Source organism: Poecilia reticulata, chromosome 19, assembly GCF_904066995.2.
Source record: "Poecilia reticulata chromosome 19, P_reticulata-male-v2, whole genome shotgun sequence".
NCBI lineage: Eukaryota > Metazoa > Chordata > Actinopteri > Cyprinodontiformes > Poeciliidae > Poecilia > Poecilia reticulata.
In genome coordinates, this window is record NC_088848.1 from 14,024,277 (window position 1) to 14,046,698 (window position 22,422).

A 22,422-nucleotide genomic window follows, 5' to 3' on the forward strand; every position below is an offset into this window, starting at 1 on the left:
CTGCTGAGAGTTTCTCCCTCTTAAAGGGGATGTTTTCCTCTCTACTCTCACTACATGCATGCTCGATATGAGGGATTGCTGTAAAGACAATGACACAACACGAGCGATTGTCTAATAATCTCCTGAAACCTTTAATACTTGGTCCAAAATGGTGCCATTTCACATGACAACAGCTTAGTAAGCATTTTAAAATTAAAATAGCATTTTGAAAGTCGAAAAAAAACACAAGAACTCTAAATTTTTGATGTCATGGCCATCTCTCTTAAGATGAAAATCTCTAGTGAAGAAGCATACAGTTTTTATCATGCTGCTCTCTTCATTGTACATTTGTGTGCTTTATTTGAATTTTTATATAAATACTCACGGTGAGCCACAATGATGAAAAAAAATGCCGGGGCCATTCTCATTATTGTCATTAAATAAAACATACCATGAAAAAACTCAAAATATTTGCAGATGCTATCTACGGGCCACCTTCCTTGAAACCTGTGTCCCTGACACACTTTTAAAGATATTTGTCTTTTGACTTGGTTCCAACTTTTGGGTTTCTTTGTATAAGGTTCTAACTGTAGTTTGCTGGAGTTCTGGCCCATTCCTCCTGACAGAACTGGTTGATTAGTCAGGTGTTTAGGACACTTCACTCGCACACGTCTTCTCAGATATTCCCAACTTTTTCTTGAGATCAGAGCTTTGTGATGTCGAAACGATGCTGCCACTCCCATATTTCACAATTGGAATGGTGATCCCAGGTGGTCCTCAGATTCCAATTGTCCCACTTTTTCCTCCTAGTAATGATGGCCATTATGCTCAAACAGTTCCGGTTTAGTTTCATCACACCACAGCACATGTCTCCAAAAATAAAAGTATGAATTTGCAAACTGTAATCTGGCTTTTTGTGTTTCTTTCGGAGTAATGTCTCCCCCCCCCCCCCCCCCTCCCCCCCAGGCCCTCTCTGGCCTTTCAGCCCATGTCGGTGTGGCGCTAAAAAATATCCACAGATGTGACTTCAAAGACATGAAATCATCCTCTGGGATTTTATTCATTCATTCCGTATGTAAACGTCTGATTTAGAAGACATATTATCTTTCATTACTGAAATATTTAGCAAATAAAAATAATTTGGAGAATTCTCACTGACTAAACAAAAATAAAAGATTTGGTCTGATTAAACTTCACACCGTGAGAAGAAAAAAATTTTATGTGTGTCTTCTGATTCAGTGTATGTAAACATCTGGTAACAACTGTGCCTGATAAATGTTCTGATAGAAGTAATCACAAAGGTCCTTTATAGCAAAGTAATAAGAATTTTTTTTTCCTTTTCTGTAATATTTTTATTATTTATAGTTTATTCATTTTAAAATTCATAAGAGATGAATATATAGACTAGGAATATATTCACTTGGTTTACAGTGCTTAGTTGATGGATGAAAATAAGTACATGTAATTGCAAAAATGATAATAATAGCAGAATGATCAACAAAATTCCTTTAATATCAATAAAACATGGGAAATCACATAGCAAAAAAACAAACATTTATGGTATGAAGAGCGAGAAATACAGTGTAGAAACCATTGAGACGATAAATAGATAAATATGTAACGTATGTTCAAATTTTAGTTGGAGGAGGGCGTAGGGAGCAGAGAGGAAACCAGGTGGTCAGCTTTGATTAGACAGACTTTGACTTCCCTCCTGATCAGCTCCCAGGCGTCAGCACTGTGGCCCTGAAGACACAACAGTATTATCATTATTATTACATTATGCAGTTTTGAAACAGTACATGCATAGCAGCAGATAGAGAATGTAAACTGACCATTTTTGCCAGGATTTCATTGGATAATCTCTTGAAATACAAGTGCAGCTTGGTGTTCTTCTTCTTCATGTGGCTATGGCCTTTAATCTGAAATAATTAGAGAGAGAAAAAAAGTCAGGATTATAGATTATGTTTTGTAAATTTGTTGTGAGATGTGTTCACATTAAATTGTTATGAAACATATCCAATCTGAATTGAGGTGAACTTACGCATGAGTGAAGTTCGTCAGCCTGTTTGTTGACGACATTGAGAAAGTTCTCCACTGTGACCTCCTGCCATGATGCAGAGCTGTGATCTTCCTCAAACAGGGCAGAAACCTCCTTCAGGATGTGAACTGCGAAGGAAAGTTTACCTTCAGCCTGGAACAAGAGGAAGAACAGGAAAACTGTGAGATGACTGAAAGAATCATTGCTGTCTCATCTACAATGAATCATAAACATCAGCTGTAGAGGACTTACTGATGCTTTGGATGCCTGGCTGTACAGATGATCAGGGAAGGGCACAGTGTTCTCTCCATCCTCAGTGCTGTTAGTCATGTTATTCGCCTGCAGCACAAACAGACACACACATCAGACATTTACACATTTTTAAACATTGATGAACTTCAAAAAGTCTTAAAATCTGGTCTCTTACCATCATATCCAGCAGATTGAAAGAGTTTCCGCTGTACGGTCTGAATCTGTGCTCCATCCACCTGCAGCTCAGAGCGGAGCATGCGCAGAACAGACCGAGAAACACACAAGCGAAGAAAATCCTGCTCTGCATCTTGATTTTGTCCTTTAACTAAACAATAAAGCTTCTTTGTATACGAACTCGGATGTCTCCTGGTGTTGTTGTGTTGAAGCAGAGCAGCAGCGGAGCATTTAAGCCAGAGCGAACAGATTTCGTTTTCTTAATGTTTCATCAAACCGTCGTCCTGCGGTTTTCAGGTGAATTCGGCCGAGTTCAGGTTTAAAGAATGTAGATAATAATAATAATAATAATAATAATAATAATAATAATAATAATAATAATAATAATAATAACCATTATTATTATTATTATTATTATTAATAAATGAAAGTTGTTTTAGTTTATCTCACTCCAGACCGCGTTTTCAGACGCACATGGAGGAAATTATTCTTAATAGTCTCAACATGTATTTATATTCTACAATACAAGACATTGGGGAAAAAATACTAAAATAAACATAAATAATATAATAACCAAACGAAATATTTAGTTTTTTTGATCCTACAAAGTTGTGTGTCTTGTGCTTTTGTTGAATGATATCTGTTGGGTAAAGTCTATTATTTGTTTGCTTGGTTATTATTAGTTGATTTAACCTTTTGGCTATAGTAAGGAGCTTATGCTAAATAATGGTATCAGTGAGCGATAGACAAGTTTAAATTGAATTAGGAATAACTCTGAATAACATGACCACAGCCGCGTGTTCCAGCTAAAACAAAGATGAAATATCACAGTGAGCGTCAGAGCCGCTTTCAGTTTCTCTTCAACTTTCCCTGTTTCGCTGCTATCAGTTCATTCACATTGAGGAAGTGATGCAATTCAAACAACTCCGAGACATCTACTATGTTGTCATTCATTCCAAAATCAGTTATCTAACTCAAGCCACGTTTATTTGTACAGCACATCTCAGCAACAAGGCAGTTCAAAGTGCGTTACGTCATAAAAACATAACGCAGCTACAAATTAGGCAAATGTCGTCATCAAAATCAATCATTAAGCAAATACAAATCAAGTATGTTGACCAACATTCTGCTTACTATTAATCAAAGGCGGCTCTCTACATTTTCAGCCTTGATTTAAAATAATTCAGTTCGTGTTTTGAAAATGACATAAATCGTGTTTTTACACATTTACTTATCTAATCTATACTTCATTTTCTCCAGGGTGCCCATTCTGGTGAGGTAGATAAATATTTTTTTAGATGCAAAAGGAAGACTCAACAATCAAGAAAACAAAACAACTATTTTTAAATATTTCCACTGAAAAAAAAAAAAACAATATGCATAATCAAAGAAAGTTCAGACATTTTCACTGCATGTGCTAATGAGGTGGCAAGGACCGGACACAGTACGAAATGTCCTGCAGCACCTGAACAATATACGGGTTCGAAACGTAACAGTTCGTTACTTTCCTCCGGTGTCCATTCTGTTTGTCTCTCTGTTTCTTACCTGACCCCTAGCTTGGATCAGCTAACTCTTTTACTTCATAACCTTAGAAATTAGTATCTAAATTGTTGTTTTTAATGGATATTGAGTAAATTCAAGAACAAAGTGTGGTCTATTATCATTCTAATGAACGTATAAACATGCCTTATACCATGATGACCCATGAGGATAAATGTATTTCAATAAAAGTCACCACGTTCATCTTGTTTTGAAATGTCAACTGCTGCTTTTTTGGTCTGAAATGTTTAAACCATTTCAGACCACAGCAGGATTATTTCACTCGTTCACACGGATTTACACCACAGCAGCTCACGAGCTAAACAATGTTCGTTTTCTACCTGCATGAAAGCCGCTCTCCACCGCTGGCTTTTCCCCGCAGGTGTGTCCGGAAAGCGAAATCTGTTCGCTCTGGCTTAAATGCTCCGCTGCGGCTCTGCTTCAACACAACAACACCAGGAGACATCCGAGTTCGTATGCAAAGAAGCTTTATTGTTTAGTTAAAGGACAAAATCAAGATGCAGAGCAGGATTTTCTTCGCTTGTGTGTTTCTCGGTCTGTTCTGCGCATGCTCCGCTCTGAGCTGCAGGTGGATGGAGCACAGATTCAGACCGTACAGCGGAAACTCTTTGAATCTGCTGGATATGATGGTAAGAGACCAGATTTTAAGACTTTTTGAAGTTCATCAATGTTTAAAAATGTGTAAATGTCTGACGTGTGTGTCTGTTTGTGCTGCAGGCGAATAACATGACTAACAGCACTGAGGATGGAGAGAACACTGTGCCCTTCCCTGATCATCTGTACAGCCAGGCATCCAAAGCATCAGTAAGTCCTCTACAGCTGATGTTTATGATTCATTGTAGATGAGACAGCAATGATTCTTTCAGTCATCTCACAGTTTTCCTGTTCTTCCTCTTGTTCCAGGCTGAAGGTAAACTTTCCTTCGCAGTTCACATCCTGAAGGAGGTTTCTGCCCTGTTTGAGGAAGATCACAGCTCTGCATCATGGCAGGAGGTCACAGTGGAGAACTTTCTCAATGTCGTCAACAAACAGGCTGACGAACTTCACTCATGCGTAAGTTCACCTCGATTCAGATTGGATATGTTTCATAATTTAATATACAAACATCTCGCAACGAATTTACAAAACATAATCTATAAACCTGACTTTTTCTTCTCTTTAATTATTTCAGATTAAAGGCCATAGCCACATGAAGAAGAAGAACACCAAGCTGCACTTGTATTTCAAGAGACTATCCAATGAAATCCTGGCGAAAATGGTCAGTACAAATTACTTTTCTGCTGCCATGTGTCAGTTTCAAAACTGCATAATGTAATAATCTCATCTCCAGGATTAGAGGATTTATGTCTCAGCGAGATCTAGAGAAACTCATCTATGCATTTATTTGTAGTCGCATTGACCTGTGAACAGCGTCTTCACAGGTCTGCCCAATAAATCAATCGAACAGCTGCAGCTGGTCCAGAACTGTGCTGCTCGTGTTTTCTAAAACCAGGGAGATAGAGCACATAACACCAGTTTTAAAGTCCCGCTCCCTGTAGCTCAAAGAATAGACTTTAAGATGCTGTTGTTAGTTTATAAATCAGTGAACGGTTTAGCACCACAATAAATTAAAGATCTGCTGTTGCTGTGTCAACCTTCCAGACCCCTCAGGTCTTCTGGTTCTGGTTCTGCTCTGCATCCCCAGAACCAGAACTAAATGAGGAGAAGCAGCATTCAGCTTCTATACGCACCACAAATTTGGAACAAACTTCCAGAAAACTATAAAACTGCTGAAACACTGAGTGTGTTTAAATCTTGACTAAAAACCTGTCTAGAGTTGTATTTGAAACGTAATCAATTATGAATTTAATGATGGCATTTGACTTAATGTAATGTTTTGATTGTTGATTCAATGTTTCATGACTTTGTGTTTTTGTTTGTTATGAAGTGAAGCACTTTGAAAAGCCTTGCTGCTGAAATGTGCTATAAAAATAGTTTGATTGATTGATTGATTGATTGATTGATTGATTGATTGATAATACTGTTGCGTCTTCAGGGCCACAGTGCTGATGCCTGGGAGCTGATCAGGAGGGAAGTCAAAGTCTCTCTAATCAAAGCTGACCACCTGGTTTCCTCTCTGCTCCCCTCCAACTAAAATATTTAACATGGATATCACAATATTTATTTATTTATTTATTTCAAAATTATCATGGGTTTTAGAACTACTGACTGTGAAGACACTGATATTTATCATTATTTGTGCAGTTTCTTTATTTTTATTTTATTTCTCTCATCTTTTGATTACTTTGTATTATTACCTTTCATAATAACGTTTATTTATTTATTTATTTATTTATTTATTTATTTATTTATTTATTCATTTATTCATTTATTCATTCATTTAATTGTTAATTCATTCACTTATTTATTTATTTGTTTGCTATGTTGACATTTTACGTATTTCCATTTGTTTTCAAATCATTGTAAATCAATTGAAATCATCATAATGCACTGTTAAACACATATTAAAAAAATAAAATGTTCTCACTTTGTAAACCATTTACCACAAAACGCTTTTCGGAATGTGCAGTGATGTGACTTGCAAAATCAATTCTTACACAGCTTTCCACGATGTTTATCTTACAACTCCAATCTTAAACGCATTATGTTAGGATTTTTTGTTAGACAGACTATTTTGACGTGGTAGGAAAATAATACCGTGTTATAATTTATATAGAGATTAAATACTGTAAAGTCTTCTCTAATCGGGCTTTATTATTATCTTGTCAAAATGCCTGCGACTTTGTTATCATTTGTTGGTGTTTGATATTCAGGTCTTAAATTTCTGCAATGGTCACCACAGTCAATTGTTAATTAATTTATTCAAAGAATATTTATGTTATCCTAATTTTGATCGATCAGAAGATAATTCGTGGATATTTAGAGCACGTGTCACACAATTTGGGTTAACACCGGAAGCTCATGTTACGAATATGACAGGGATGAGCCCGCATTTATAAGCCTGATAATGTCTTAGCTGTTGCACTTTCAACCTGCCGCTGGAAAGAATGAGCGATGAGAAGAAATTTGGATTCTTAAATTTGATAAAATTTGTTTGATACATTTTTATCAAACAAAAATTGACATTGTTCTGATGTTGATCAATCATATTTGCTTGTAAACGTGACGGCGCAATTCTGACAAATTTGGACAGCATATTGCACCTGAACATTAACTAAAATGTTGATTCACTGTGGTTTTGATCTTCCAGGAGGGTTGATGATCATTTTATATAAATTTTATTATGAATGAATGTGTCACATTTGTATAAGTTAGTAATATTATTAGACTTTTAATTTTGGAAAGTTTCTATTTGATCCATTTAAGGTCTTATTTCACTTTAGTTAGCTTAGTGACATCTCTAATGCTAAAGTCAATTGAGTTGATCATGTTAATCCCCAGGTTAACAACAACTGTTGTTAACCTCCTTTTGGTTTATATGACATTTATTTACTTTGGAAATAGTTTACAAATAACTTTCAACATTTTTGGGTTCTTGTTTAGCAAACAGCAATATGCCAAAGTCAAACTTATAGCTAGTCTATTGTAGTTACTATCTAATTAAACCCCATCTAACTGACGATGAATTAATTAATCTATCATCATTATGCCTAATTATTATTTAATAAGCTCACGTATAAGCTCACGTTCACTAACTTCTTATGTTTATCTAAACAGTATGTTATTATGTTAGATATTTATACTTGATAAAAAGCAATGATGATTTAATTCATTATTAATGCTAGATTAATTTAGGTTGCTGAGTGTGAGTAAAACTAAAATGAGTTGTGCCTGTCACAGAACATAAAGTTCTCGTCTTCTAGCTAGAACAACGCAGCTCAGGTGAGTCGTTTAGGTGTCACTCGTACGGTTCTATTATCCTTCAAAAGTAACGTTTTCTTTTGCGTAGTCGCTTCTAATATAGTTCAATTTCCTCGTGCATTTTAAAAATAGACGTTTATTTAGCTATCTTAAAGCAGCAACGCTCGGAGAATAGGTTTGTTAAACTAACCACGAGCTTATGGGTTGATAGTAACATTGAAATTTTACATGTAAGGGTGATAATAAAGACATACAATTCTATTTCCACCACAGAAGCCCGTAAAAAAGCTATTAGTGTATTTGACCATAGAAGAGAGTAGATATGTTTAAAATGTTTTTAAAATGTAAATGTTGCTCTCGTGCTGAGCACTCTGGTTTACTCCTTTTAGGAAGTTCATTGAAGGCATCACAGATCGTTTGACTTCCCATGATGCATCGGTTTTCAGTTAGACTGCAACAGGACGAAGAGTCGCTTGTGTTTCAGGGTCTGTGTTTTTCTGCGTTGTAGTGCTTTAACAGAAAACTGGAAAACAACTGTACGGACTGAGATTCGTTTAGTTACATGATGTCCTTTCAGTGAGTTTACATCAAGTTCCCGAAGAATACCGACGTGTTTTTGGGAGTCTGGAGAGAGGTTAGCCAAACTGTTTCGGTAAGTTAGCCAACCGATGTGCTAATTTAACGCTGGTTTGCAGCTCTAAAGTCGCTTCTAGGTTACAGTTAGGACAAAGTCCTTTATATGTTGGTCACAGATTGGACAGAGTATTTTAGTGTTCTATGAGTTTAGTAAGCGATTTTATCTGTCTTGTTGATAGGCATAAAGTCACATAGCTGAGCACAGATAATGTGGTGCCAGTGTAAACAAGCTTTCATATTATTTATTTGAAAAACGATGCAAGATTTTTTAGGCCACTTTCTTGTTCTGCTGTTGTCTCATTAGTTGCCCTTTGGGATTGATGAACTATAGTTGAATTGAATTACACCTTTTGTGATTGCAATGTAACTCAGACAATGTTTGCCTGGAAATTTAACTCGCTTGCTGTATTAAAACTCATTTTTTTTAATTTCGCAGAGGTCATTATTTGATTGAGGAAGTTATTTCTGAAGCTTCTGTAGCTACTTCCCCGCAGACAGACATCATCATTAATCAGTGCCTCACATGACTCAGTTACAAAGCGGTTACTCAAAAAGACCGTGAAACTACAGCTATGCAAGAGTGCAGAGTCCCATGATAAGGAAACACAAATAATCTTCTGCCAGGAACAAGTGATTTAAAAAAACAAAGAAGAAAAGAAACCGGCTCTTCTTCTTAATTAAATTTGGATATCAGATATACTTGAGACAGATAGTGAACCACAGTTACTGTAAGTGAGTGTTTAGACTTAGTTTTTGTGTGTTTTAAGGTGCCATGTGAGAATAAACCTTCCCTTGACGTGCCATGCTTGCCACACAGATGCCAGAAACACTACCAGAGGCCAAAGATGTCAAACAGGTAAAAATCCAAAATATTTTCATATGCAGTCAAAGGTTTATGTAAGTTAATGCCAGTGTTCCCTCACTTCTATAAAAGGTGCTTCTTGTGAAGTGATTGTGACACTCAGGAAAACCTGTTGTAAATTTTGTTGCTCTAATTATGCTCGAGAACATTCGGGAAGCCTTAAGAGGACTTCTCTCTCAGTCTCACTTATTTGCTGTGTTATTATTACGCCGTTAACTTTATCAGGGTTTCTGGAAAGTCTTAAATGTCTTGCAAAGTCTCAAATTTAAACTTCTCAATTGTACACCTTAAACTGTCCAGATTTTCAATTCGTATTTCAACCGATCTGTTACGTTTAAAGTTGGTATATCTTTGCTTTTTTTTTTTTTTTTTCCCTTGATACGTTTTTAAGAAGTTATTATTTTTTGTTTGCTTTTGAAATGTACTGGCAGCAGTCATTTGCTCAGTATGTTCCTCTGATGAATTAATATGGGTGCTTTCACGCTCTGATAAAATTATAACGATTCAGGACAAAGATATCATGCTCCCTTAAATCAGGGCAACAACCAAACCTGTCAGAAGGAATTTGTCATCCGATGCTCAGCCTTTCTTACAAATCTTCTAAATAAATTGTCTGCAAAAACTAGCTGTATGTAGTTATTAAGTTATACAATTCACTTATTTTTGAGAATTCATGTTGGTTTTAAATTTAAATCATGATGGCCCTATAAATATTTATAGAAACACTGTTAAACAAACATTACTGAGTGCAAAGTTGATAACTAACGAATGCTGCAAAAGTACATTATAAGAAATGTAAGAACAGACTTTGATTAGTCAATAATTCTTAGATTGAACTGATCACTATAACATACAGATAGTTCACTTTTTATCCACTAGTAGCACCATGTGCTTCCTGCTTATAGCTTTCACAGAACTGCTTACCTATTTGGGCCACTATGCATTTTTCAGCAGAAATGCATCGACTGACTTCCCAGTACAACTGCTAGGTTATCTTGATTTCTCTGTAAGAACGGGTAATACCAAAAAATGTTATATTTTTTGCTGTTTTCTTGATAAATGAAGGGATGAGCAGCCTTTGGATTACAGGTTTTATGGCAAAAATAAAATAAGGATTCCTCAAATACAACCAAAAATTACAGGGCTGTTTCTGATATCTATTGATACAGTGAAACCCTCCAGGTTCTAGAACAGAGGTTTCTGTACTTATGAAACCCAACTAAAAGATTTACTTTATACCTGGTCATTTGATAGATAAAACTATTGCTCACTTCATTTTTTCATGTCTTTTTTCCCAAAGCTGTCAAACGCAAGTAAAATTGAGTCTTAGGTGTTAGTTTTTTAAACCATTTATTCACTGTTACTTTACAGGAACCTTAAATTAGCAATGATTTTTTTATGAAGACGAGAAGTGATGCTTGCGTGAGATAGCAGGAAGCATACATAACTCTGTGGTTAAGCTGGGTTTTAGTATTACTTCTACTTAGTTGTATACACAGTGCTTCATGAAACATATTCACTTCAACAGCAAACATTTTTCTAAAATGTTCCAATTTGGCAAATTTTTGTATATTTATTGAATATTAAATATATTCAATAAATATTAAATATTTGACCTTTTTCTGGATTTCTGCTTTTGAAATGCTCCACGTACGTCTTTGTCAGAAGTATTGTCTTTACCTGTACGATCCATGTTGAACTTCCCAGTTTTATGTTTCCCTGGCATAAAGTTTTGATTCACCAACAGATTCACACTGATCTTCTCTTGTGAGAAAGAAAACCTCTTTGGGTTTATTTTAGTTGTCGGAAGGGAACTGAGTAAAAACGACAGTTCTCACTTTTTGAAGACGTTATTCAGCTTTGAAGAATTTATTGTGATGGGCATTTGTTATTTATACAGGAATAACTCAATTGTATTTCTGTAAATCGGCTTCATTACAATAATATTCTTTTGACATAAATGTGAACATTTTATAATTCTGCTCTTGCTACATGTCATATGTAGCATATGGCGGAGCGTATGCAGATATTTCACTGTGTGGATTAAAAACATGATAATGATCTATTAAAGAAGGAAGTTGCGATATTAACTTTAAAGCAGCTTCAGTCCGTTACTGTGCAGTTGTGCAGATGCATCAGTTTTAATTTCTTTTCTTTATAAGGTCAATCAAAATAGCATAACGTACTGTTTTTTTGTTTGCCTCTTTACGAAGCATACAAAAAGAGTAATGTATTATATTGGTATGTCTTTCCACATTTTGCTACCTGACAGTCACTGACTTCAAAGTATTCAACTTAACTGATGCAGCTTTAATCAGAGAGGTATTCTCTCTCTCCTTTTCTATATATTTCGATCTACTTTATGATGGTCTACCACATTAAATCCCAAAAAAGTACCTGCAGCTAAATGACTAAAATGATGAAGCCGTATGAATACTTTTGCAAGACGTATGTTTTGAAATAACAAACAGATATATAGTGTTCTTTTAAGAGCAGCAGGAAGCCTTTGCAGTGCTCAGAGTCAACAGCTGTCATCGATTTCAGTGTTGCTTAAAAGAATCAGCTTTTTCCACAAAGTGTTGCGCAACATTGCTTTGGATTTTATATTGCAATGATCTCCTTCCTTCCATGTCAGCTGAGACATGGTATTGGAGAACCCGTGGCCCGGGTTTCATAAGAATACAGCTTTGTCGACAAACTCTAACCCAGAGTACAGTTCTGTGCAAAGGTTGTAAAGCAACCTGCCTCTCCTCAGCTTCGTTAATTATTTTGATTTTATTTGAGGGCGGGGGGAAAAGTTGATGTTTCTGTCCGTTCTATGTTCTCACCCAGATCAAAGACAAGTTGGCTCAGTCTCTTAAAGCCCTCCAGAAACGGTACGTGACATCAGACGCCGTGGTCACCAGCGAAGACGCGGACGCTAACCTCCTTTGCTCCGCTCTGGAGGCCATTTTCATCCATGGGATCAAGAGCAAGTATATCCGCTCCGAAGCCGGAGGCCGGAATAAGAAGGGTGACCGAGGAGTTCTCCCTCAGCCTTATTTCTGGAGCCTCCTCAAGACGGTCACCCACCGGTAAGCAGAAATGGAGAAGTAAATCATTCGTAACTGAATGTGAAAACACTAATATTCATTTATTTAAAAAAAATACAATTGCTATCTGTAAAATTCTTAAACTTGTTTATAAAAAAAAATAAAAATTGCAGTGACATAATCACGGAGCTGGAGAAGATCAGCTACCTCGGCACAGACGTGGGCCGCTGCAGAGCGTGGCTGCGACTGGCCCTGAACCACGGCCTTCTAGAGTGCTACCTCGCGTCTCTGTTTCGGGAGGACTCCAAGCTGCTCGCTCACTATCAACCCAGTGCCTTGCTCCTGAATGCAGAGGAGCGAGAAGTTCTGCTCAGCTACCTCCAGGGTCTGGCCTCACTCACATTCAACCTGTCCTACAAATCCTCTGTCCTTAACGAATGGACCACCACGCCTCTGGCTCTGGCGGGACTCTGCCCACTGTCCCAGGCGGACTTGCTCAATGGCGCAAGCCAGCTCGCCCCAAAGCCCCCGCGCAAGGAATCGTGGGACACTGCGTCTCAGTCGTCGAGTTCATCAGATGCAATGGATGTGCAGAGAGTCTACCCGACGCCTCCTCCCGGCGGAGGGGTTTTGCAAGGAGAAAAGGCGGTGCTGTATTCATCTAATTTAAGTCTGGACACCACGGAGTCCTCCCAGCTCTCCTCCAGCTTGAGCTCTGACAGCTACCTGCAGGGACAGGACCCCCGCAGCCTGAACGGAGAGCAGTGGTCTTCAGGCGACTTGGACGCCCCCATTATTGTCAGAAACTACACCAAAAGGCAGCAGAAAGAGTATGTTTGGTTTGCTATTTTTTGGTTATGTGGAAGGATGATGCTTTATGGAGTCATTTAACAGGAAGAGTGGAAGTTTTACCTATTTCGATAACATTTTTTTAGAATGGCAAAACTAAAAGGAGCAGCAGTTATCTAAATCAATCAAACATTTGTAGACTTTTTAAACATCTGTTTAAAAAGTCTGTTCTTCTGCAATGATGTGAGACTATCATAAATGCAATTCTTAAGTAATATTTTAAGCAACAAAACTACCAAGCTAAATGTTATGAAACCTTATTGAGACGTGGAAGCTGATTAGAGGAAAACCTGCAGGTGAGGTGGGACTTAACCGACCTCTTTTTTTGGATTGGTTGAATATTCAACAATAATTATTTTTTATGTAACTTCCTCAATCAAATATAGAGATATGATAAATACTGGAATTTAGTACAACATGCATGAAAGTTCCCTAAAAAATACACGCAAACATTGATGACTTCAATCTGATACAATCAAGTATCAGATTGATTGTATCAGATCACTATTTCCAGGCTATTTATTCTAACTTTCATTCCATATATTCAAACTTGTGACAGTATTGACAGTATACATATATAATTATATCCTAAACGTTATCTGAACCTGCCCTGACTTGTGTATTTTTTCAGTGTGCAGTCTGATTTCCAAGAGAGTGGACAGTGCAGTCAGGACTCGATGCGTGAAGACTCGTTTGTCTCCAGCACAGGAGGCGAACTTTTCTCGGAGATCACAATGTTCAGCGGCTCAGACAGCGAGAACCAGGGTCAGGATATGTCAGCACAAGACCCTGAAGAAGAACAACTCCAAAATCCTGACCCAAAGCCACCTCCACCCTCTAACCAGATGCCTTCCCGTGATGAACAACTTCATGTCCAAGCAGCACATAAAATGTGCAGTCGTTCCTCTTCCGAATTATGCCCCGACACAGCTGTGATCTCCTCCGTTATCGAACCTACTGAGCCTGTGGAGGAAGAACATGTGGCTGTTGTTCCGAAGAGCGCAGAGCCAGTTGAGGAAATGAAGCAAACAGGTGCTTCAGAGAAGAGAAGCTCCGAGTCACAAACACGTAAAGGCTCACAGCGCTCAACGAGCATCATTTTTAGGAAACTGTCTACAGATTCATTCCCAGTAAGTAACTAAAAAAACAAATTACTCTCAGATGAGAATCACAGATAAAGTAAAGCTACAAACATCAAGTCTCTTTAAAATGTGCACAGTTAAATCGTGTATTTTATATAAATGCATATATACACACACATACATTTATTGTTATTTTGAGTTGTTTTTGATTATAAACGTATTTTAACATAATTATTTCACAGGATGAAAGCAGTGCCACAAACATAATTTTGACATGCCTATTTATAAATAATGGATTATTTTTATTTTAAGGGAATAGAGTGATTAAGCTTAATAATCATGTTTTGTGAATCCTCTGTAGCTGCAGGTGGTCGGAAAGATAAACGGTTGGTTCAGAACATGAGAAATACTTTGCTGTTTTCAGAAACTAGTATTAATGCTCTCAGTACTTAAAAAAAATAAATAAATAAAACTAAGTGTTATTTTGCCTATATAATAAATTCTAGCAGGTCATTTGAATCAGGAAGGAATCACAGTTTCTCTGGTAATGAAGAGGTCAGGTGTAAGAGTTGTTTCATGTTACGAACTATCAATTCAGATGGTTCCGTGTTCAAGTATCACAGCTTTAATCAATTAAAACTAACTCAAAATAAGGTTTGTTACACCGTTGGTTTATGAGGAAATGGCAAACAGGATGTTTGACTGTAATTTCTGGAATGTCAGTGTGTCATGGTGGAAAAATCAAAATAGCTCCTGAAAAAAACACGGAAAATGTTGGTTCTGGCTCTAGAAGATTATGAATCGTCTCACTAGTCTTAGTCTGTTGGCCAAAAAATAGCCTCCCCCGCCCCCCCAAAAAAACCTTCCTGTTGCTGATAAGATCATGAAAGTCTGAGTCGGTGTGCCATCGCCATGCTGATCAGAAATGAAACTGCTTCTGTGGCAGGACAGAAACTTACTCTGTTGCACTCTAGAGTAACTGCTGTAAAAGTCTCAACCCTTTATTTTAAGTTAACTTGAGATTTCCAAACAGAGACGACTGCAGGACGTGTTGTAACGTCTTCCCCGAAACAGAGAAGTTGTGCTTTTGTTGCTCCACCTTGGCAGTTCTGCCAAAGTTAGTCGGACTGACAAATATTGTCGGTCCTTTGCACTTTGTCAAAGTTTCATACACAAACCTCAGACACATGATTTAACAGGAACAAATTTCACAGCGGTTTGCTCAAATGTCAGTCCTGATGTTTTCTTCACATGATCCTGAGTGGATGATTGTTTTTCTGATAGCTGTGGGCACGTTGCAGTTTTATAACTCGGAATAAAAATATTTTGTTTTTGCAGAATTCGCGGTCTTGGATTTCTGAGGATGACATCTACAAGCCTGACCTGGTAGTGGTGCCCGATAATGAGGAAGTGTCTCCCACAGCTCACCTGAAGGCTTCCCAGTCTCCTCCCAGTGTCGTCCATCGCAGACAAATGGGTATTTCCCACAGTTTTTAGTAACTGAGACCCCGAAAGTCACAAACATATTAGCGCATCTAGAATCAGGACCCATTTTTACCAAAACACCAATCGATCACTGTGCTACTAGAAATACTGTGTATTGTCCACTTTTCCCATTGGAAAACATAGAAAGCTTTGCAGAAGTCTTCCTAAACCTTCAACTTCTGAAATGTACTTTCATGTTACATGTTGCTAAAACTGGTGATGTGAAATGTTGGTGTCTAGATGTGCAATCTGGTAGAGGCATACCCCAAAATGCAGTGAAATGGGTCAATCTATAAAGTATTTACTCAGAAGGCAGAACACAAATGCAAACAAAACTTTACTTGGTTTTATTTCATAAAACAGTTTTAAAACCATGTGTTCCTTCCAGTTCCTAATCAAGCACCACTTTTTGTTGGTCTGTTACATAGAATCCCATTTAAAACAATTTGTGTATCCTGATAACATGCGGTATGCATTTGAAACGGATTCTACACACGGTACCTGAATTACAGAACTTCTGTATGTTTTTTAGCTTCTTATAAGAAATGAAATGTAGGCATCCAGATTTATCAAACGAAACTGGTTTCCTTAAAACTATATTTTTTGTGGCATGTTAAACATCATGGCAGGTTGTGACAGATTTTGGAGTTATGGGACTTTAATTAAAGGGAAAAAAAATATATAAAATACAAAGAAGTTTCATTAAGCCTGAAAAACCAATGGTCATATGTAGATTTCAAGAATGTCTAAAAACAAGCTTGAAAATCTTTGGTATGACTCAGGAATGTTGCACAGCATTCTTATCGAATTAAAAACACAAGAGTCCAGTTTAACAAGCTTACGTAAGGATCTGTTTAATCATAGCCACTTTCTGATCAACACACACCTACCTGTGTGTTAAGTCACACCTACCTGACTCAAAGTGTGGCTAAGAGAAACGGGGTGTCATCAACTATAAATGAAAGATTCCAAAAAACTTTTCATCTTCAAAAGTATTTATTGTTATATAACAAACTTCAGTTGCATTTTTCTTTTGGAAATTATTAGGGGTGTTTGTAATTATGGCACTGACATATAGCCAAATAAATGTACATATATTAAAGTTTAGATTTTTTTTTAATCAGTGTGAAATTATTTAATTATAACAAAAGAGAGACACATTTTAAACACATCTTTACCAAGTGTACTAATAAAAGTGGATGGAGCTGTTTATATTTTTTTGTCACTCCAACAAAAGCGTGAAGAAAGCCGACGGGAATGTAATTTGTGGAATGACATTACAGCCAAACCCTGAACTAAATTTGTCCAACGTGTAAATTCCATCTGGCCTTATACCGTAAAGCAACTTTTGTTTTGTAATCACAGGGAGCGGACACATTCCAACGAAATGTGATGAGTTTTTGTTGCGAGACGTCACCTGTGTGAGTCGGCTGCACATTCAGTTGAAAGAAATGAAATCCAAGGAATTGGTTGACCTTTTCTAGTCGTTCTCAGTGAGGTTAACAGAGGTGGCTGATGTCTAGAAATGTTGCTGCTGTGTTTCCACGAAATGTTCTTACCGCTCTGTCGTCTTTTTAGTGAAGCGCACCAGTCCCACAACATGGTACCACCATTCCTGTACTTCTGTCTTTTTCCTCAAAATATACCAACGAATGTTGTGGTGAAAAAGTTCAGTTTTGCTTTTGTCAGATTACAGGACATGTGCAGGATTTCTTTTACTGATAACACCTTCTTATCTGCTTTTCCCAGCATATATATATTCAAGATTTTTGGATTTTGAACTTGGGTTGATTACACACACTTAAAAACTCTCAGGGAAACAGAAACCCACCTGCTTCTTGATGGCTGGGCATTCCCACTGTGTTTATGTTTGCATGTGAATGAACAGGTGAACCTGAGACTTTCAGGAATCTGGAAATTGCATCCAAGGTTGACCAAGAGTTGTTGATACCTTTGGACTTTCTCATGATGTCATATGTGGAAACAGTGTGTTTGACTACTATTTAAAGTCAGATATGAAGCTATAGGAGGCTTACAAAGCCATGAGACCATTTAGGCTTTCCAGAATTCTTTAAGGACAGTAATTTTGGTGTTTGGGAGATCTGACTTTGGAGAAAGTAATTCTGTAGTAGATTCTCATTACTCAGGGATTTAGCAAGTAGAAATGCGTTCAGCAATTCTAACTAAATCTAAAACAAGAACAAAAATTGTCTGATTTAATGTCAGGCATCAAGAAAAAAAGATACGTGTTTTTATGTTTTTTATACAGTGGTTTCAGCAGGAAGTGTTGAACCTCTCTTCTTTCTGTTTTTTTTGTTGTAGGGCTTTCCAACCCCTTTCGAGGCCTGCTGAAGCTCGGCCACTTGGAGCGACGAGGCGCAGTGGGAATATGGCGCGACTACTACTGCGAACTCTCGCCCTTTGAGTTCCGGATGTATCTGAATGCAGAAGATCGGGAATGTTTCGACAACTGCTCCCTTCTGCGGTGCGAAGACATTCGTACCCCGTCGTCGGAGGGCCGATTCGAGTTGGTCTTTCCGGGGAAACGGCTTTACCTCCGAGCAGCCAATCAGGACGAAGCAGAGGATTGGGTGGACCGTATATTTGAGGCTGTAAACAAATGTCGACCAACGCCGCACGACGATGAGCACTGGGAAGTGTTGCAGGGATCTGGTGAAAATGGAGTGGATGAGCGTTCGGTTTCATCTGCTTCCTCTGCTCTCTCAAGTCCCGAGCGACGCATGTCGTCCTCTGACTCAAGCGAGACGGCTCCTCCTGTCCAGGAGTTTGACTGGACTCGAACTACTGACTTGGAAACGGATGCTCTCAAAGAAGCCGTTCTGTATCTCTCCACAGATTCTGAAGCCAGGACTTGGGCCCCTCTGGTTGTTTCCCTTTCTCTGGAGGCCCTGAAAGGCTTTCGTGTGCATGAGGAAAGGAAGGTGTTGGGGCTAAACAATCCCATTGCTGAAATCAGGGATGTTGTTCCAGATGTGTCCTTGGGAGGACCAGCCTTTTTTAAAGTCCTGACAGTGAGGGAGACGCTAAGATTCAGAGCAGAGAATCCCGAGGAAGCTCGGTCCTGGAGGGTTTTGATCCGCGGAGCTTTGGACTCGTACTTGGAGAGCGGAGAGGATGTAATTTCTGAGGAACCTCCTCCAGTCTGGAGCAGTGGAGTGAATGGTAATCTGCATAGACTGGTGCAACATAGACTGAAAGAGAATGGACAACTTCTGGTACACCTCTACACAGTTCCATCAGAAAAGGGACTGGACGCTCAGAGCTTTAAATGCTCAGGTTTGTTTTTACATTTGTATGTTTTGCTCGTTGGTTCTCAGCTGGCTACAAGGAAAAATCTTAAATTTTTTTCCTAAAAAGTTAAAGATTTTCCAATGTGATGTGAACTTGCCTCTGTGTTTAACAAAAACAAATATAGACTACTGAGCATTATTGATGAACCTTTGTGTGTTTGATTGGACAATGCCACTCATTTGAACGTGTTGTGACTGCATCATTCACAGGCTGCCATCAGCAGATTGGCCCGTCCCGAGGCAGAGCCCGGCTGTGTGAGTTTTCAGGCCAGTACTACTGTGATGCCTGCCACAAGGGGGACACCACCATCATCCCGTCGCGCATGGTGCACAACTGGGATCTCACCCAGCGAGAGGTAGAAGAAAGTCATTCAGATCACTTTTTATACAGGGAATGAACCCCATCATAAATCTGATGAATTTGGCTTTCATTAAATGAAACATTTGTTTGTAAGTTGTACTGTTAGATTGTTACAGAACAACTAACTGTAACAGTACAGTTAGTTGTACTGTTCTTTTATAAGTTGTAAAAAAGAAAAACAAAACAATGAATTGTCTCATGTTATCTGATTTAACTTGGTGTTTGTTTTTTTTTGTTTTTTCACATTTTTGTGTCAAGTGGTCATCAGCTACTGTGCTTGTTTTTTTGGATGGGGTGCTGGTTTGTTAGTTCTCTAAGCTACTTCTGCTTTGATCTTTTCTTTCCTTTTTTTATATACATATTTCTATTGAATAGAACTATTGTTAGCCGTCAGCCTGAACTGCGATGAAAAGGAAGAGATGGAAAACTTTACAAATCCCTTTTAAATAAAATGTAAATTAGAAAAGTTAAGAGTCAGGCAGCACTTTAAATGTCTCTGTAGCGGAGAGCTCTGATGCTTTGAGGTTCTTTACTGCAGAGCCTGCCATGACATATAAAATCTGCCCACCCCCCGCCCCAGAGTGTGTCTTTTACGGTTTTTCTCTGTTCAGGTGTCAAAGAAAGCTCTGCGTCTGTTGGCTCAGATTGAGCAGGAGCCTCTGATGAACCTGGAGCTGCTGAATCCTGATCTGATGAGCCATGCAGAATCCATGGCTCAGGCCCACAGCCTGCGAGAGAGGCTGCGCCTGCTGGGCGACTACCTGCTGACCTGCCGCAGCGGAGCCTGCAAGAAACTCCATGCCAAGTGTGTTTGCGAATTGATCAGGGCCTACTTTCACTCTGACCTGATTTTGGCATTTTATTTAATGGTTTTCAGTCCAGTAAAGTGTTAACTTGGGCTTAATTCAGATATGTGATTATTGTTTTTGCATTTTATTTTAATATTTACTTTATCTTCGTCTTGTTTCCAGAATGGGACAGCGAACTTACCTGTTGGAGTCAAGGCACCTGTATAGTGTTCTGGATTTAAGACAGGTATCATTTTGTTTTACTTCTTTATCTTCTAATGCTTCTCCGCCTATCTGTAGCCCCAGCAGATCTGAAGGCGTGTATTTGCTGTGTTTCAGATAGCAGATGGCCAGTATGGAAACTTCCTGATCTCCCTGGTGCAGCAGGCCTCTAGTCACGTGCTGAACTGCGACCTGTGCACACAGCGAGGTTTCATTTGTCAGATATGCCACTCTAATGACATCCTCTTCCCCTTCCAGTTCGACAGCACCACCAGGTATATTATTAGACTTCTCCACAACTTCCTCCCTAACTTATCTGTGCTCTGAGTTAAATTGAAGGTTTGCATGATTTCGGGTTTTCAGATCAAGCTCACCTTGTTTTCCTCAGGGATGGAAAAAAATGCCCCTTTTAACTCAAATTGTTTTCAATGCTTTTCTTCTATTTTTTTCGATGCAGGTGTAAAGATTGTAAAGCAGTGTTTCACCTTTTCTGCAAGACTGAAAAGAACTCTTGTCCTCGCTGTGAGCGAATGAAGAAATACCTGGAGAGAGATCTACAGGACTCCCATTGAACTATTTAATTGCCAACGGAAAAGAGAAGTTGACCTTTTATATGAAGTAACCTAAAGTGCAATTACGAGAACGACGAGCCTTCCCCAACTGACTAAACACTGACAAGAGATGCGATGAAGGGGACGCCGTGTTACAGTGACTAAAATTTTGCACTATTTAGAGGCCAACATACAGTATGGATGTAGCCAAATAATAATGACAAGTGAATTTGTTACTTCTACAAACACCGATTCAGCCACGGCATCAAAAGAAATGCGGGACAGAGGTGACAGCACCTGCCACAAACAATATCTAACACATTTGTACGTCGTCACTGAGTCAAATTCACTTCTCTTAACTGTTATGTAACACGCTACTCTTTGTTCAGTTTTTGTCCTGATGTGATGCTCACTAGTGGGGATGAAATATTTGAAGCCATTAAAAAGCAGGACTTGAAATGATCTAATGATTTTAGTTGTGCCTTGTGTTTATTTTCAAGCTTGCCACTCTAATGACTCAATCATTTCCTGTTGATTTAAAGCTATCACAGGGCCAGAATGGAGAACAAAGCTGTTTGTTTTGAACAGCAAGCATTACATTTATTGTAATGATATCATTTAGCGAAATGTCTTTAATTTGAAACACAGAACTCTTCTTTACCATACATTACTTAAATTTCTGAATGGTTTGATTTGGTGCTTAGACTCCCAATTAGATGAAATAAAGTAAATAAATGTAAAAAGATCTTGATTTGCATACATTTTGATTTACATTTAGCATACTTGCACTTTATCAAAGTTGGATATTCCTCCAGAATGTAGCTGCAATATCTTACTGTGCAGACTTTTGTCTTTTTCTTTAGATTTTTTGTATATTCTAAATTTTTGCTACTTTGTTTCAATGTCTTCAGTATGCTAAAATACTGGTAAACATGACTCAAAACTGCCAAGAACAAAAAAAATAATAATAATTTTGATATATGCATAACCTATTGCATTTAAGAGGAGCATGGAAAATACAGCAGTACTGTTTTTGACAGATTGTTCTTATTTTATGTCATGTGTGATGTATCAAAACAGCCATACTGAAATAAAAATCTATTGCAATGAGGATTTGGGAAAGCTTGTGTTCATTATGCGCTCATTAATTTGAGTTGGTACAATAATGCCGTGTCCATTGCCATGGAGATCTGAAGGTGCTGATTAAATGTTAATATTTTAAATGTGGTGATTTAAATTATTGGTAAATGCAAAACTAATTTGCATTAACTTAATTAAATCTAATCTCAGTGAAGGTTTTATTTATTTGCAAAAATAAAATAATTTCAGCATTTATTTTTGCCCTTGTTCATCCATTATCTATACCCACTTATCCCTTG

The 22,422-nt window shown here is 37.9% G+C and overlaps 3 protein-coding genes across 3 annotated transcripts; 2 read left to right on the top strand and 1 right to left on the bottom strand.

The window, feature by feature from the left end:
• Positions 1-1,470: 1,470 nt before the first annotated feature.
• On the bottom strand, positions 1,471-2,576 carry LOC145549119 (interferon a3-like). The gene is made up of 5 exons (XM_081600707.1): positions 2,445-2,576; positions 2,270-2,356; positions 2,021-2,170; positions 1,812-1,898; positions 1,471-1,722 (listed from the first exon to the last, which is right to left on the bottom strand). The coding sequence occupies exons 1-5, from the start codon at positions 2,574-2,576 to the stop codon at positions 1,615-1,617; spliced, it is 564 nt and encodes a 187-aa protein (XP_081456833.1). The 3' UTR covers positions 1,471-1,614.
• A 1,462-nt stretch (positions 2,577-4,038) lies between these two features.
• On the top strand, positions 4,039-6,350 carry LOC108167267 (interferon a3). The gene is made up of 5 exons (XM_017310758.2): positions 4,039-4,632; positions 4,721-4,807; positions 4,907-5,056; positions 5,175-5,261; positions 6,039-6,350. Exons 1-5 carry the CDS (start codon positions 4,501-4,503, stop codon positions 6,135-6,137), a joined length of 555 nt encoding a protein of 184 aa, XP_017166247.2. The 5' UTR covers positions 4,039-4,500; the 3' UTR covers positions 6,138-6,350.
• Positions 6,351-8,292: 1,942 nt separating this feature from the next.
• Positions 8,293-22,154, top strand: plekhm1 (pleckstrin homology domain containing, family M (with RUN domain) member 1). Its single transcript, XM_008437321.3, has 12 exons — positions 8,293-8,516; positions 9,268-9,356; positions 12,195-12,436; positions 12,568-13,224; positions 13,875-14,373; positions 15,664-15,802; positions 18,133-19,107; positions 19,332-19,477; positions 20,094-20,287; positions 20,454-20,517; positions 20,610-20,767; positions 20,950-22,154. Exons 2-12 carry the CDS (start codon positions 9,303-9,305, stop codon positions 21,062-21,064), a joined length of 3,243 nt encoding a protein of 1,080 aa, XP_008435543.1. The 5' UTR covers positions 8,293-8,516; positions 9,268-9,302; the 3' UTR covers positions 21,065-22,154.
• The last annotated feature ends 268 nt before the right edge of the window (positions 22,155-22,422 follow it).